The 17,690-nt window shown below is 50.7% G+C and overlaps 1 protein-coding gene across 1 annotated transcript in view; it reads left to right on the plus strand.

Moving 5' to 3' along the window:
- Positions 1 to 2,402: 2,402 nt before the first annotated feature.
- Positions 2,403 to 17,690, plus strand: part of FGFR3 (fibroblast growth factor receptor 3) — a 55,284-nt gene continuing 39,996 nt past the window's right edge. The window contains exon 1 of the mRNA XM_059818165.1: positions 2,403 to 2,577. Coding sequence (XP_059674148.1) covers positions 2,403 to 2,577 — 175 coding nt within the window. The remainder of the gene's footprint in view (positions 2,578 to 17,690) is intronic.

The raw sequence follows: 17,690 nt of genomic DNA on the forward strand, positions 1-17,690 counted from the left end.
CTCCCCAGCCCCACATGAGTGTGCTGCACCAGAGGTTAATAAATGGGAAACGCAAAAATATCCCACTCTAGGGAAAACTGCGAACCTTGAAGTCCTTCATACAGGACTATCTCAATACCCCTCTGATTTCCTGTTGTAAAGGGCTTCCAAATGTTATAAGCTTTTTAGTTTTCCTCCAAATGAAAAACAGTTCAAAACCATTAAGGGCTGAGCTGACAGGATCCGAGATGCAGACCTTTACATCTCCCAGCGACCTTAAAACTCCCTGGGTTCGCATCGGCCGTTTCCACCCTGTTATCCCGCTCCAGGAGCATCATGAAAGCGTTCGCCTTCACCTGACACAGAGGAACAGTCACTGTGGCGCTTCTGAAATGCAGTCACGGTATGAGAAACCACCCTGAATTCTCACTTACATTTCTATTTTAGCTGCAGGCTTAGGAAAGCTCCTTATCCTCCTTTGCTGCTCTCCCCTTGGAAAATGGGGATCGCAATAGTAACAATGACGAGGGTTGCTCTTACCCTGCTGACTTTACGTGGGATCAGAATTTGGCCCTGCTTTTGCAAACAGTCATCTTCAAAACAACGACGGCAACAACTCCTCATGCAGTGTTACAACTATGCTGCTGCTGTTGTTTTTATTTTTATCAATTTTCTGGCACCTTCAACACAGCAGTTGTGAGAGCAAACATCAAGCAGTTTGACACACTGCCAAGCCATCTCAGTGACGGTGAAATAACCACATTTTATTTATATGTCTGCTTTTCCTCCCATTGTTTTCATTTAAACCGATGGTGTCACTGGCGAGGGTCTCCGCTGACATGTAGGATTTCCTCGCTGCAGCCCCGTCTCAATGCTTCCCCACACAATGTGACAGTATTGAGATGTCAGAGACTCTGTGCCTGATAAAGGTGTCAAGACAGATCCCAGTCGCAGCGACAACAGCACGAACTCCGAGCCCTCCACGGCGGCTGCGAGTGATCCCCACTGTATGCCCTCGCTGAAAGCCAAACCTCCGCACCGCCCCGGCTTTTTCTCTGACCCGAACAACCTCGGCTTGGCTGTTCCGCAGGTTGGGTTTTTTGGGCCCCCTGTGCAGAGCATTTTCAGCTCTGATAATATTTGCATCTATTTTCGGGCAATGAGCTGCTACGTCAAGGGGGATTAAAGCAGAGCTGCGACTTCTCCGTACGAAGCAGCTCGAATCGCTTGTCAGCAATAACTGATGCATGTCACTTAGGCAACTCGGCCGTGTCGGGGGTCTCTGAGATGACCACAATATCCCAAACCATAACTACGATAGTGACTAGATCATTGCAATCGTAACTAGATACAAGTGACATTTAATCAGATTTTATTGAAGTAGTCAGCCCAGTTAGCGGCAGCCAACACGCAGAGTCCGTGGAGGCTGTGATTACTCCCATCACTAAAAAACGGTGATTCTGGGTGTTCGGTGGGTGAAGTCAGGGTGCTGGAAGCAGGCTGGAGGCTTCGCTTAGGGGTAGAGCGCGGCGACCCTGCCGAGGGAGTGGGTGCGTTGCCCATTTGCTGCGTGAATCCTCAGGCTGAGGCAAAGCGCTGCGTGCAGTTTCTGTGCTGCCCCCGACCCACGGATCCCCCTTCAGCCCCGACCCACCGCCCCTTTTCAGAAAACGCACTGTTACAGGGCCAGAGAAAGAGAATACCCGGGTGTGTTTCGCGGCACACGGTGCCGCTCCGGAGCCCCAAGGGGAGCGCTGCCGCGGGGTTTTGAGCCAACTTCAGCCTGATGGAGATGGGAAAAGGGTGCCTGCTTCGCCCTGGGACTTGGCGGGAGCCGCTGCCTGCCCCCAGCGACACCGGCCGCCCACGTCCCCCTCCCGGCGGAGACCTTCCCCCCCGCGCAGCCCCGGGGGCCGGGCACGGAGCGGGGCGGGCGGCGGGCGCGGCCCCCCGCGGCGGCGGCGGCGGCGGCGGCGGCGGCGGCGGCGGCGGGGCGGGGCGGGGCGGCGGGGCGGGCGGGCCGGCCCGGCGGGCGGGGACATCGCGGCCGCCCCGCTCCGCGCCCGCGCCGCGCCGAGCAGACGCAGGAGCGCCGCGGCGGCGGGCGGGCGGCGGCGGCTCCTGCGGACGCGCTCGCTCCGTCCATGCGCGGTGCGCGGCCAGCCGCGGGGCTTGCGCAGGTAGGCGCCCCGCCGCCGCTCGGCGCCCGGGCTGCGCGCGTCCCCTTGCGCTTTTTCGCTCCCCCCACCACTTTTTTCCCCCTTTTTACTATTATTTTCCCCTTTTATTATTTTTCCTTCTTCCCCTCCGTGGCGGCGCCAGGGGCGGGCGGTTCCTCCTCCTCCCCCTGAGCGCCTCTCTCCCTCTCCCGGCAGCGCGGCGGCGGAGCGGAGCGGTGAGCGGCGGCAGCATGCGGCCGGGGGATGTCTGAGGCGGGCGGTGCGGCGGCGGCCGCGCTGCCCCGGCGCCGCGCCGGAGGCATGCGGGCGGCCTGGGGCTCCGTCTGGTGCCTGTGCCTGGCGGCGGCCGTCGGCGGGATGCCGGCGGCGCGGCGGGGCGGCGGCGCGGCGGCGGAGAGGAGCGGCGGGCAGCCGGCAGGTAAGGCTGCGCGGCCGCGCACACGTGCTCCGCGCTGCGGCTCGGGCGGGGGGGGCGGGGGGCGCGGCGGGGGCCGGGTTTAGCGCTACGAGCCCCCCTCTCTCGGAGAGTGGAAGGGGGGCGGACGGAGACCGCCGGAGCCGCCTTCGGAGCGGGAGTTACAAACGCGGCGCGGCGCCGGGGAGGTGGCAGCCGGGCCGGGGGGATCCGCGCTCAGCGCGGCTCGGCCAAGCCTCAGCGGTGCCTAGGAGGGAAAACCTGCTCTCACCCCGATCCCCGTCCCCCGGGAGTCCCCTCTCAGCCGCGGCAGTCCATGCAACAGCCCGCGTTTGGCCCGTGGCTGCGTTTGTAACTGCAGTTGGGGAGGGGAAGATGCCTCCGTACATGTGTGGCGCGCATCTTCAGCGCACATCAGAAATGCTCCGGCTGTGTGTGTCGGGTGGGAAAAGTAAGAGGAGTCATCTGTCCACATCTTGGGAGCAGAACTGGAGTTGCGACAGCTCCGGGTGGGCACACGCTGGATCGCAGCTTAGTAACTGCGGCTGTGCTGCGGAGGGAAGAGCATTTTTGGGAAGCCAGGAAAGATCTCCCCTCGAGTGGCAGCGCTGCAGTTGCAAGTGAAAAAAAGTTAGCACGTCGGACAAAAGCTGTTGTTTTCGTTGTTGGTTTTTTTTTTTCAAATATATATACACGGCGGGTTTGAAACGTCGCGTCTCTCTGATACGCCTCAGCTGCTACCTGAGTCCCTGTTTATTTTTCAAAGCCCTTGAATGGAAGGGAGCCCCCTCGCAGCCCCCCGTCTTCGGGATTGCATGTACCCGGCAGAAAGTTTCCATTGTTCAGGAAAGGGTTTGAAGCCTGTTTGCCAAAAAAGTGACAGGGGAATAAATGGGCTTCGTGGAGGCTGGGGGGTGGGGGCATTACTTTCATACCCCTTTTGGTTAAAGCTATAAATCACACCGGGGGTTGGTTTTGTTTTCAAGAAAGTCCTAATAAACCACCAGATTCTTAGTGTAACTCGTTTGGCTCATTTTTCACAGCCAAAAGAATTGATTTATGGGGCAACATCTCAGTGACTTGGTCGGAGCAGATGAGGACGGGGTGCGGGAGGAAGCGAGCAGCCTGCGCTGGTCACAGGGGCGGGAAGCGGCAGAAACGAGGTGTCCCCGGTTCTCCCGACTGTCGCCTGAAGGACGTATTGGCGCTGTCACTTCGGGCACAGCTGAACCCGCCGGAGCGGGGAGCAACATCGGCGGCTGCCTCGGTGGCCCTCGGGGTTTCCACCTGCCTTTTCAGCCCGTAGCTTGGCGTTGGTGATGCGGTCAAGTGGTGCTAAACCCTTCCCGTGCTCTGAGACGCTTTTGCACGTTAAGGCTTTAGGATGCTGTTTGCACTGTAACAAGTGGCGTACCCGGAGGTCACACTGAGGGAAGCGTCCCTCCGCTGAGGTCTGTGAGCTGAGCGATGGGTTGGGATTTCAGGGCCTCCAGTGGAAATCCTCAGGACAGGCTCTCCGACCGCCCTGTCAGCTTTCGCCGAAGTAAAGGTGTTGCTGTCAACCCGCCCCGTGCTCCCTGGGAGCAGGATTCATAGAATCATAGAATCTTAGAGTCATAGAACCGTTTAGGTTGGAAAAGACCTTGAAGATCATCAAGTCCAACCGGTTCGGCCCCGAGCGAGGGCTCGCATTAACCCCCATGCCCAGCGGTGTGTCCAGGGGTTGCCCGGTCACTGAGCTGCTGCAGGCTCCTGCGGGCAGGGGACTGTGAGGACAGGGGGGCTTTGCGGTGCCGGTGGCTCTCCCACCACCGACCACGTGCGCGGGGACGCGTGAAGCCGGGGCTGCTCGCCCAGCTCCGCGCCGAAGCCAGCGGCACCCGCTGCCCGTCCGACCTGGGGCGGGAAAGGTTGCGCAAAAGAAACTGTAAAGAATATAAACCTTCGGAGCCAAGTAAAAACACATTTTACCTTTTCAGTCTTTTTGAATTGAATGGTAAAAAGCAAATTCTTTCTCCTAGTCAAATGGGCCATGGGGTGTTGGCTCATTACTGAGGGTTGTTGTTCGCTGGGCTTTGCATTTACAGTCTAAGGCCTTATTTTCCATAAAGGGGCTTGGAAGGATTTTTCCCCAGTGATCTAATTCTCCACACGGGGCTGTGAAGGCTATAACAGCTACTGCTTTGTGCCTATACTCAGCTACATAAAACACACATTGAAGGGAGGCATTCTCGAGGTATGTGTATGTTTGCTAATATGAATACTCGCTATTAGCGGAGGTGGAGGGGGTGCAGGTTTTAACATCTCCGCAGGGAGGTGTTCGGCTGTTGGCAGGAAGGAGGCAGATGGCGGGGCTGTTGCTGAATAGAAGCTAAACTAAAAACACCAGGGGCCTCATGTGGGCTGAGTTTCTCTTCTCTCCCTTTCTCGGGGCTGCTGCGGGAAGAACAATGTCAAATTTCGCCCCCCCCCCCCTTTTTTTTTTTATGAATGAAAGTAGAGAGGCGAGGCAGGATTGAATGTGTATGTCATTCAGGGGCTATGACAGAGATGATTAGGGAGGTCAGTGAACTCCTTTGCAGCCTTGAGCATGCGGTCACTCTATTCAGCAGCCACAGAATAGACATCAGTATAAAAAAGCCCGTCCAATTTGCATTAGTATTCAGATAAAGATATTACTTCGTACGATTTGTGAATGTCAAGTAACGCTGGCTGTTTTCTTAGAGAGCAGACCAACTGCAACGGCAGCATTTCGCTTTTAGAAACTTCTGATAACCGGCTTGTCTCCCGTAGCTGGTTTGTATGTGTCTGTCTGTGGACGGTATACGTGAAAAAGGGAATTTCTGGTTTTCTTAGGATTTGTATCGCACTAGTTAGTTAGCTGCTAAAGCTGTGTGCATTGGAAGAGTTTTACAGAGAGCTGTTAACATTCGAGCAGGTTTGTGCGGGAAGAGGAGAGCTCTCCCAGTCTGTCAGGAGCAGGAACCGAAGTTTCCTTGACCAGCACTGGAGTCAAGTTGTCACCCAGAGCTACTGCACAGGCAGTTTGCAAGCCAAAAGAAGGGAAAAGGTGCCGTTTCGGGATTTTGTTTAAGTTGAACGGCAGGGCACGTACCAATTTCTGTGACTTTTCTGCTTGGAAAGAACTGGTGATGCACTGGTCACGATGTTTTTCTTCGTGCAGCTGATGGCAACCCGGCTCTTGCAGCCTTTCAGCGTGCGCCCAGCGGAGGGTCCAAGGTGTAGGGTACGGCGATCCACGTCGCTTCGCTTTGTGTATCTGAGCGTTTCAAAGTTCACCCTGAAATTATAAGGGTATTGAAGTGAGTGCCAAATGGCACCGACCGTTCCTGGAGCCGGCCTCAGGGTTTACGTGTTAAAAGCCTCTGTAAAGAGTCTCTTATATATTGACGGTGCTTCCTACTTTGTGCCTGAGACCAGGAACCCTTCAGATTCAGTGGGGAGCTCTGACTGATACCGTTTTGAGATTAAAAGTTGATCCATTTGTTCTCATTAACAGCAGCAGCTAAAAAAGCTAATTAAGTCTTTAATGTTGAGACTAGCAAATTTTACTGAGCAATAAAATAAGAGGATGATGAAACATGGCTTTTTTAAAAAAAATCTATTTCTTACCTAGCAAAGAGCGAACTGGAAAGTCTGTTCCAGTGCAGAGACGGACTCGTTAATGTGATGCTATACGGCTAGTATCAAACACATCTTCTGTGCGTATTGACAAGGGTCACTGCAATTAAATCTCAGGGTTTTTTTCTTTTAATTAAGACTTTATTAACAACCACTGAGTAGGGAACGTGATGAAAGTAAATCTGAAAATTGTGTAGCGAAGTGTTGATCTGCTAATTAAATCATGCAATTAAACTAAGCCACTCTGACCAGCGTGTTAACTTTTACAACTCCCTCCAACAAATCTTCAGCACTGTTCAGGAAAGCGTACCTGTCCCGAAGCCTGCCTGAGCGTGCTTTTTGAAGCTAGGCGAACACTAAAGAAGTCTTGATTGCTGCATCCTCGCTGCATCTGGACCGTTTCCATCCAGTGGGACCCAGTCTGCTGTCCGGACAAAGCTGAAATTCCGCATGAAGCTAGGGGAGGACTTTTTTTCACCTGTATAAGGCTGGAAATTTTTTTTCCTCTTAAAGTACAGTCAATAAAAGTGAACTATGATATCCAACTATATGCTTAAAAAGCTGTCCTTCCTGAAAACTTACTGCATATGTCTGCTATTTCAGCTAGAGACCCTAAAAGACAGGGAACCACCCCGGTTTCTGAGCAGTTAATAACATTTCCAGTTTACAAAAGCATTTGACCAAGGCGTTTCTGACAGTGATCTGTCAGCTGGCAAACAGAGCTGTGACTGAAAGCATTAGCTGAACCTTAATTTCAGCTAAAGTTAGGGCATGGCCGGCTGGTGGGTTTTTCTGGCTGGTCATTGAAGTGTGTAGGATCCAGTGCAGAAGCCTTGGGCGTGAGCTCTGAGGCTTCAGAATACATGGAGAAGTGGCTGTGTTGTCCTCACAATTTAGCTTTTGGCAATTTTTAGTATATGTGGAGTAGAACGATCAGGAATGTTACAAATTCAGATATTTCTACTAAAAATACAGGTGAAATTCCCTCCCCATTGGGTGACTTTTTCCCAGCTAGGCTGGACCTGATACACAGACGATCAGTTAAATCAACTTTATTTTTATTCTGTTCCCTGTTTGAGTAGACTTTTCTCTTTTTCCTAGTGTGCTACAGGCTTGTAACTTTTCCTATGTCCTGGGGGTTTGTCTGGCTCTGCATACCTGTTTCTTCTTTTTTCTGACCCTTCCAAAAAAAAAAACAACAACCCAGCTTGAAATTACCTGCTGACTCAGCACCCTCCAAGCCATCCGGTAGCGTGGTTTGATGGCGCTGTTTCAGTGTTCGCTGTTTCATCTCTTTTAATACTGGTTAGTTAATAAACGTTATTCTCCTCCGCGTACCAGGCTGGATGCCAGAGAGGATGGTGGCTTGGTAAAAATTTGCCATACATCCTTTTTGCTTGCAGCAGATGAGACTGCGGTTCAGCAAAGTCATTCGCGGTATGTGAAAGTGGGCAGTCAGGACTCTTAGGAGTAAATCCGATAGCACCCCCTATGCAAACGCTGGGCTAAAACCATGTCTGAAGACACGTACGATGCCGAAAGCGCCTTAAAATACCTTGTTACACCCTGACTTTCCTTGGCCTCCTACATAGCTTATCAGTTTACTGTTTGCCCCTCTTTTGGCTGTTTATCTGGTGATCTTGTAAAAGAAAAACGTACCTTTTCTCTGAAGTAGAGCTGACTGTCCCGGTGCCCCCTTTCCGATACGCTCACAGCTCAGGTTGCCGAGTGCCGTAGATATGATTTAAAGCCCTGGATGTGTGAAGAAGGGCTTTTATTCCTGCGGTGAATGCCGTATTCCTGGTGTGCTTACCCCTGAAGTATCTGCTCCTTGGCTTGAATGACCAGCAAGTTTCTGTAATATCAATAGCAAACAAGAACTGTGAGATATGAGCTGAGTAAAACCTTTGGTAAACTCAGTAGTTAAAATGTGAAAGGTAATCAGACATAAACCTGCCCTATTATTCTGATAGGCTATCTGGGGGGTTGTTGCGTTCAGGTGGATAGGGACTAGCCAGGTAGTTAAATCAATTTTATTTTTTTTTGCTGTGACGCTCAAGTTACACAATGTAGCAAAGTTGTTTGTTTTTTTTTTTTTTTTTTTTTTGAAGAATAACAACACAGTCAAGTAAGAAAACATTTCTCCAGGAACTGCTTCAGTTTCAGAAGTATTCATCTAAAAAAGGTGTGGTATTTATTGCGGAGGGGGAGGTAGGTCTTGTGTGCTGGCCTTGCTTTCTCAAATCCAGAAAGCAGGGGAAGATAAAGAGTTGGATAAATAAAAAGGTTATATTAAAACTTGGAAGGAGATTTCTTTATCACGCCGAACTGTATGCAAAACAATTGCCATGTGCTTACACGTTTAGCATCTGTGAGATTTTGGGGCTGTGCCATTTCTGCAGGTTGCGAGGGGTTAAAAGTATTAATGACTCAGAAGTGAGAAGGGTTCCAAGTTTTCGGGTGAGGAAAGGACGCAGTCTAGGATCGCTCTCTGCGAGCAAGCAAAGCTCCGCCGGCTGCGGTGTGTGCTGAAGGCACTCTTCCCCGGGAACGCTGCAGCATGAGGACCCCAGCGTCGGCGTTTGCACCCAGGGGTTGTCCTGTGAGCTGTGGAACTACCTGAAAATGTCAAGCTGACACGTGGCAGCATGTTGGTTTGGGGTTTTTTTCCCTCTTTTCCTTTTCACCCAAGGAGTCAAGCCATCGCTACGTCCCTTAGTTTGAGAATAAGGTTTTTAGGGAAAGGGAGTAACAGGCGATCGTGGTGCACCATGGCATGCCAGAGACCCGCAAGGGTTGCTTCCCAGCTCCTGCTGTTTGACAGCTGATGAAAGTATTTGTGGGCTTATCTCCATGTAATGCTTTTGCCCCTAAAAGTGGAGTGTTTTGTAGTTGTGCCTTTATGGCACCGAACTACCTTGTGCTGTTCACAAGGAATCTCACTAAAGTATTTCAGCTGATGCAGTGAAATCGGTAACGCTTTGGAGACCAGATCATGGCTAGGTTATCAGGATTGGGCTAGTACCCGGCAGTAAGGGAGTAAAATGGAGTTAAAGCATTCTGGACTTGACCTGGGGCGAGTTGGGTGTAGGGGAGTCAGTGAAATAGCTGGGTATTGCTAAGGGGCCAAACCTTGTGGTGGTTATGTGGTGCATAGGTGAGCTCTCCCTGATACCGAGAGAGAAGAGCAACGCCAAGCAACAGGCAAGAAGTGGAGAACTTGACTGTCGTAGAGCTCTGAGGAGGGTGCTAAGGACGAGAGCATCTCTGAGGCTGTGCTCACAAAATGCAGGTGGCACCTGGCCTCTGCGGAGATGGGGTGCGGATGTGGTCCCTCTAGCAGGACCCGCGTCCCAGGAGCTGTCTGGTCCCCTGTGTCGCTGGTGGTGGCTCTGCAGAGGGACTTACTGGTGGGGTTCATTGTGGCGTGGGACAGAGGAGAGCATGGGAGGCCCTGAGGGTGTTTCTGCTGTGAGCCCCACGGGGTGCTGCAGGGTAATGTGCATCACCCCGGACTGACAACTCATCCCCTCTTACTCACTCCCCCTGGGAAGGCAAAATATGCATATATGGAGGCTTTTCTTTTGGGGGCAGAGGGCTATGGGAGATGTTGCTAGATCTGGATGATGAGAGCAGCCCTTATCAACCTTACACTTTCCCTGTCAAAGAACTGAAAAGCTGCCAAGAATTGGATTTCTAATTTTACTTTGATGCTTGGCAGAGCTTGTAAAGATCCTTCAGGGCAAGTTTGGCTCCCAGTTCGGAGGGTTGTTGCTTTGTTGGGGGGTTTTGCCGGTCTCTGCAGCCTGTAGTCCTGTAAAAATAATAATGAGGTCCTGATCTTGCGCCTATTGAATCCTAAGCAAAAAAGCCCCCATTGATTTCCAAGGGAGCAGGCTGAAGCCCTTCACAGATCGTGGTGGGAGCAGCTATTTAGCATAAGCAGGGATTGTTTGGCAAGTTTTCTAATGACCCAAACATTTTAACAAGCAGAGGAAACTCGGGCGGGTAAAAGGGCTCCCCAGTTTGGGGGCGGGGAGATGTGCAGCGCTGCTTCATGGGAGCGATCCCCGGCGCCGGCTCTCCGTGACCTCCCGTTCCTCTCAACCCGCTGTAACGCAGACCTTCCCTTCTTCCTATCTCGGTTTTTACAACCAGTTTCGACGCAAGCCGGCGGCAGCGTCGCAGCCCAAACATGAGTGCTGAAGGCGACGGTGACGGCCGCTGCCCGGGCCCCCAGGACTCTGGCGCGAGTCCCGCGCGGAGCCGAGGTGCAGCACCAGCCACCATCTCCTCGTGCCCTATCCTTGTTGCCATCATATCAGTGTCGGCCGGCATTAGTCCCCAGCGTCGTGATCTGCGAGCCGCACAATGCGCAGGGGAAAGTGTTAATAATCCCCCGCGGGGGTCCGCAGGCGAGCTGGGGCCGAGCCAGGGCCAAGCGAGCCAGGGCCAAGCGAGCCAGGGCCAAGCGAGCAGGGCCAAGCGAGCCAGGGCCAAGCGAGCGGGGCCAAGCCGGCCCTGCCTGCGGGCAAGCTGGGGCTGCCGAGCCCCAGGGCCGCTTGCATGGGGACAGGAGCTGGCGGAGGAGCTTTCCTGGCACTTCACGGGCAGGCAGAGCAAGGGAAAAAGAGTTTTCTCGGAGGGTTGGGATTTTTTCATATCCCCCCTTTCATGTGCAAGACTTGAGTACAAGAAATTCCCTCCCAGCAAAATATTTCAGCAGCTTGTTTGGAGACTGTAGGTCTTGAACTAAGTGGTGATTCGATTCTTCTTTAAATTTTTTTAACTTCTCTATATAGATTCCCTCAGGCAAGTGTTTTGTTTCTGGCCGGTAGCAGGATCGGTGCAAGATGGGCACGCTGATTCCCCGAGATGTGCTTTGGGAGATGGGGGTGTTGGAGATAAAAGTGAAGAGCAAAAACCAGTTGCAATGGGAAGATTAGGGAGTTAAGAGTGTGCTCTGACAACTAGCATGTGCAACCAGAGATAAATCCTCCATGAGCCTGTCTTTAATTAAAAGAATGATTGAAATTAGGCATAGTACCATCTCTCCTGATCTGTATCATGTGTACCTGTACAAATAAAGCATTTTTGGGGAGGGAGAAGAGAAAAACACCAGATTTTAATCTTCCTTTGGTAGCCGATATGTCTGCCTTTTGAAAGGGCATATTTCTCCCTGTCTTAGAGTACCCAGGCTTGTTGACAGTAAACAACTGTCACTTGGCAGTTTATGAAAGAAGAAGAATGTTTAAGAAAACATGTCCAGTTTAAATAGTTATGTTAATAGGCTGGGGATTCATGCAGAAGTGGGGGGGCTGGTAAATGGAGGTGCATAAATTAGCTGGTATTTACTGCGTAAGAGACGAGCTGCGAGTGAATGCAGTTGGAAAAAAGAAAATAAAAAATACGTTAATTTTTACAGCCGGTGTGTTATGCATGATTTCGCAGCTTTCTGTGAAAGCGTTATTATTTTTTTTTTTTCCAGGGAAAACTCAAAGCCTTTTTTTGCAGCGTGCGGTGGGTTGGGCCCCGGGAGGCCCCTGGGTGGGACGAGCCGCGGGGCTGGGAGCCCAGCGCTCCCACTGACTGGCACTAATGCAGCTTCACGCTCCACGGGCAGCACTTAGACCTTGCAGCCGCCCTGACGTGTCCTTAGCCTTTGCGTCGCAGGGGTGATCGGGAGAGGAGACTGCAAGGCAACTGCCTCCCAATTTGTGAACTGATTAATTACAGAAAGGAAGGAAAAAAGAAGTAAGAAATGGCATACGGTGTCCTCTATGCATCCCTGCCCAAAGTTGCTACAAATCCATCACCCACCTTCTTCTGAGTTAAACACTCGTGAACCTGGTGAGTGATGAGCGAGCGCAATGCGTTTGTTCCAGCTCGGCCCAAAGGCGTCAGTGTCAAAAGCATAATGAGTGAGGGCCTGGTGTCAGGCACTTGGAATCTGTAATTAAGCATAAAAATAAGTTTCAGGCTTTCCAGGCTCCTGATTTCTCTGGCTTGGGAACAAGGGCGTAAGCGACTATTGGGGGATGCTGACATTAGTGTTGAAGGTACTGGGTAAAGCCACCCTCCTGCGCCCCCAGCTCCCATCCTAGCTGGGATACAATCTAAATACAGTAAGTACTCAGGGGTTTAAATAAACACAGTGTAGATACTGTGTTACAGATGCTCAACCTTTCTTTCAGCCTTGGGTATCTCGGAGGGAGACACCTTGAGAGCGGCACCTTCTCTTGCCCTCATTTCAGGTGGAGTAGAGAGAGCTGCAGGAGCAAATGGGAACCCCCAGAGTATGGATGAAAGGGTCACATTTAATTTCCTTTTGGCCAGTGGTTCAATTAGTATTGCCATTATTTGGACAAGGAGGCAATGGAAACCCAAGCCTGAAACCTCCTGCCGCAGAAATGCTTTGAGATCTACCCAGACAAGGAGGACAATAACTCCTAGAAAGTGTTTATTGAGTTGTACTGGGACTCCAACCGGTATATTATTTAGTGAAGGAGTGAGATTTCTGCCTCATTTTCACATGTAGGTGTGCTGGCATCTTGGGATTTCAGAAGACAGTGGGCTTCTCCACCAGGAAAGTCTTTGGTGGAGGGACGGGAACCACAGAGGTGGGGGGACACACAGCAGGGCTTCCCCTTTGCCCCGTCTCCTTTCGTGCCGGGGCAAAGAGGGGCAGGTTTGTAGCCGCCGCTCCGGTTTCGGCAGTGGGTCACTGCCCACCTGTGCTGGATCTGGTGACCCCACACAATGTAAATCCTGCCTGCGAGGAGCCCTCTGTGCGCTCTGAACAAGGTCATCTTGTGGGTGGAATGTGTTAGTCCTGGGAAAAAGGGCCTGAAACCTCCTCAGGTGCTTTCAAAATATGTGTAAATGTTTGAAGTGGAGGTTTTCTCCCCCTCTGTCCCTCCCTCTTCCCAGTGCATAGCAAATGAGGTGTGGACAAGCGGTGCAGTCCTTGCAGGAATAACTTCACGGCATGCTCGAGCCTGACTGTTTTGGGGATGAGAAGGAGCAGTTGGAGGAGCAACACGTGGTGTCTCGGGGCAGGGAGGAACCGGAGACCACCCTGAATTAGCCACCTGCCCTTGGAAAGGGAGTGGAGGGGCCAGACTGCCGTGGGCAGCTCTTGCTCCACTTACGGGTGTATGCTTCAACGTGGATAAATAGCTGTACATATGTGGGGAGGTTGTCCAACTTCATGTCTTCACTAGTGCTATGAGGTGGTGGTTCACCCACCCATCCCACCCAAGGGAGCGTGGCTGGAGCTTAGCTTCGGTGCCTGACTTTCAGACAAATCCAGCCCTTGGGTGGCTGCTGGGCTCAGTTTTTGTCATCCACATTTTCCGTCTGCCAGAGAGAAATGGCTATTTTCTTTCTCCCGTGCCTTGCCTGTTGCAGTGGCCATCCCTGCTGTCACAACAGCATCCATCTCACTCGGACACTTGGGTGCTCATTCGCAGAGAGAGGTTTTAGAGGTGTTTCTGGTGGGGAAGGAAGGAAAAAGCTGGGAAAAGCAGACTGTGGAGGACAGGGCAGGTGTCCAAAAGTACCTGTGGAAGGTCACTGGCTTGCACAGGCAGGACCGGCCATGTCCTGCTGCAGGACACTGGAAACGACCCTCTGCAGAGAGTGCATTTCCTTATGGCAGCATTAAAATAGCTGTGTATGGAGGTGTCTAACCTGCTTCTGGCATTACTGGAGCCTAACATAGTACAGTTCGTAGAATATGATTGTTTGGGGGTATTAAAACTGCTTAAAGGGAGCGGGAAGTGAGACACGCATGACTTCCTTGAACTCTCTCTTAATTTATTACGTGCAGTCCGAAACCCGCCGTAATAGATACGGTTGCAGGAGACCATTAAAAGGTCTGTTCTGGTGAACCTGATGCCCTGCTGTTGCTGCTGGAAATGATAAACCGCCGCGTTTGGGTCGGATGGTATGCGATGCCCTGTGTGTGTGCGCGTACGCATGGAAGCCGGTAAGTCCTGCTAATTTAGGGATTGTTTTCCAAGTCTGTTTTCTATAACTCCATAGACTTAATACAAATAAAGAACGGACCAAGTTTCCTGTGAGAAGCACAGAACAAACGCTAAGCGTGGGATTTGAATGCAGAAAGGTGAAAACACAAATGTATACAGAAACAGCAAGTCAAACAAGCTGAAAAAATATTGTAAGGTTGATTTAACAGAGCAGTGAACTCAAAGCTGTCTAATCCCTTCAGCAGCCTTCTTTAAAGAGGAGAAATAAAAGAATTTTTGACATCTACTTTTCTTTTGCCATCTCTCCCAACTCTTTCTAATAATGCTGAAGGATAAGAGTTGGGTTTAGCACAAGGACAAAGTGCTGCAGCTTTAGTTAGATGTGCTTTCTAAATAACAAAATCTTCGTTTGTCATTCGCGACTTTAGATTAAAGTGGATCAGACTTCACGAAAGGAGATTACTGTTAAACTTCTCCAACTTGGGTACCTGGCACCTAAATCTCGCTTGAGGCACTGAAATAACAGGCTTGGTTTTGAAAGATGCTGAGCCAGGCCATGCTCTGCATTTAAATCGCTTAAGCACTCTTAAAATCTGGCTATTCATTTTGATGGCTAGATATGGATTTCTGGGCTTAATCACCGACCTTTGCATTTCAAATGTTTGGCCTTTGTTTTCTTTACTAAGTATGCAGACAGAGCGGCCCCCAAATTATTTTTTTTTTTTTCCTTTTACACAGCTGAAAACAGCTAGCAGAGAAGACTTGAAGTTCTGGGTCTTATTAGGGAGAAATAGCGGTCTTTGAAAAATACCGTTTTATGTAACTCAAGGGAAACTTGCAGAAAGGGGAATATTTACTTATTTTCATTCACGTGAACACGATCCGTCATACGTCTAAAACCCAGAATCAGTTGGGGAAAAACCCCCACCCAAACTACCCTAAACCTTTGCCCTCTCTTAATCCGTGTACAAGAGGGTTTTTTTTTAGATGTGCTTCCTCCCCTCCCCGAAATAGAGGCAATTGATAGGCTCATAAACAAATACCAAACATTAAGTCCTAATCTCCATATAGAGGAGCCTGACCCTTTTTATGGAGAGAGAGGGTAGAGGGAGGAAACGGGGCCAGGAGTTTGAGGTTTAATGCTTATTAAAGTTTTAGTGGGTGGGAAAATGCAATCAATAAATTTTGTTTAATGCCTAGAAACTGGTGTTAGTTTTCACTAGCTACACTGGAGAGTAGTTTTCATTTTGAAACTAGGACACTCGTAGTTGGAATGACAATTAATGTGGAGTGAATATGGTCCCAGTTGGAAGCCGATTTTTTGAATAGCATGAAAACTCTCCCCACCTCCCCGCCTTGGCTCCGGAGTGGGGTAGCTTCCGTTTTTAATTAGCGAACCAGGCAAAATTTAGCTCATTGTGTCTTTCTGCTCCTTTGGCCCAGTGGATAGCTTGGATTTCTCCATCTTGCTGTCATGAGGCTGGTCTTTTTATTTTTTTTTCTTCAGTTTTGGTACGGGGAGGAAGGGGGGGGCTTCAGGATACTTAGGATTAAAGTCATTGTTCGGGGGTATTTGCCGCCAGCTGCCTGCATTAAATGAAGATTAGAGGAGCGCACATTAAAAGTGCGAGGGAAATGCAGAGGAGCTGGGATTTGGGAGCTGCATAGCTGTGAACCGAAGGGGAAAGGTTGGGGCTTTATGGCAAATTTTTTCTGATGCCATGTGATCTCAAAGCCCACTTCAGAAAAGCGTCACAAGTAACTGCCAGGGCCAGCCCTGCCTGGGAATTGTAAAGGGACCGCGAGTCTTTGCATCCCTAAAAAGTTCCTCTGAGGTAAACCTAAACTTTCGGGCCTGGTCAACTGACGTATTGCTTGAAAATTCATCTGCAGGAGCACTTACGAGGTGGTGAACGTTTTGCTAGAATTCACTAAATAGCTGAAAACCCGCTCTGGAGGTCAAAACTCCAAAAGTAATGAAGTTCTGAAGGATTTTAGGAAGGAAGTGAGGGTGTAGAGGAGGAGCTCAGAAAAAATAACTCAAAAGAATTATTCAGCAATGCATGCTTATTCTTTTAAGGATTTAATAAGACGGTTTAAAGATATTTCCAAAGATTGAGGTTCTCTCCTTTTGTTACGCTTTGTGGAGCACTCATTTGTGTAATCTGTAGTTCTTCTTGCAGACTTTGCTAATCGCTTGGGGTGGGTCGCCTACAAAACGCCACCGGGCAGCCTGGTCCAGCGGAGCAGGAGGGGTGGCATGGACCACTGATGCTGAAGAACATAGGTGTGCTCAGGGCCTTTGCAGGACGCTTCGGCAGGACCCGGTCCTGCTCTGATGGAGGCTGAGGACAAGCTTTGCTCAGTCCACTGGGACACTGGGAAGCCTCAGTCTGTGCCTCAGTTTCCATAGCTGCCTCCACTGGCTTTGGAAAGGGGTTGTGGCAGTTGCTTGCTTGCTGCAATCAATGATGAGGTTTTTTTGGACTTCCTCAGGCATGAGAAGCAGGAATGTAAAAACATCAGCTGTATTGTGGTGGGATCTATCTGCCGAGATCAAGCCGGGATGGCCCCTGCTGTGGTGTGCAAAAGCTGGGGCCAAGTTGGCCACTGTTCTTGAGGCAACAAGAGGCAGACACCAAAAAGACAACAACCCATCGGCACCGTCTCTTGTGCTCTACCTAGGACCAGCCCAATGGGTGTCCCATCGCTTTGCCTTGAGTAGGGAATGGTCTGGGTTGACCACATTTGGCCACTGCAGTTGGGTGAGGTGGGCTGTGTGACGCGGGCAAACCAGCTGCGAGGATGCACTCACCCACGTGCTAGGCTGGGACTGGTGGCATCCCCGCTGCGAGTGTCGGCTGCTGAGATCTGATACAGCTCATTGCTGCCCTCCTCTTGAGTAAAGCACCTGGGAGAGCAGGATCCATCTGCATGGGCATCCTTGAAGTGCTGAACGAGCTAGGAGCTCTCATAGGACACATGGAGCAGCACAGCCTGGGGACCTCAGCATCCCCACGCTGCCGTGTCTCTACCCTACCATTCCCTGTCTTTAGGGACCATTGATGAAGAAGTGGAGGACATTTAATAGCAGTTCTTTACTTCTGTTAAAAAAAAAAATCAAGGAGTACAGAACTGTGAGATAAATAGATACGGGTAGTGATTGCACAGTCTGGCCAAATTTTAAGGAAAACTCCCCATCACTGCCTGTTCCTTTAAGCCAGCAAAGCCCCAGCTGAAAGCTGTCCTTGGGACAGGCTCTGGGCTCTCAGCAGCAACCAAAGCTTTGTGTCTCTTGGGTTTTGCATTCCCATTTTTGTTATGTGTAGCCAGGAGACCCCTTTGATTTGTTCTCTGTTTGTTTTTTTTTTTTTCTTCCTCAGGGCTTTCCAAGTGCCACAGGGAAATCCTCCTGGCCAAAGTGTTTTTGTAACTATTTTAGCTTTGTGACGATTTATTTCTTCTTCTAACTCTCAGCATCTG

Source organism: Gavia stellata, chromosome 5 (genome assembly GCF_030936135.1).
Source record: "Gavia stellata isolate bGavSte3 chromosome 5, bGavSte3.hap2, whole genome shotgun sequence".
NCBI lineage: Eukaryota > Metazoa > Chordata > Aves > Gaviiformes > Gaviidae > Gavia > Gavia stellata.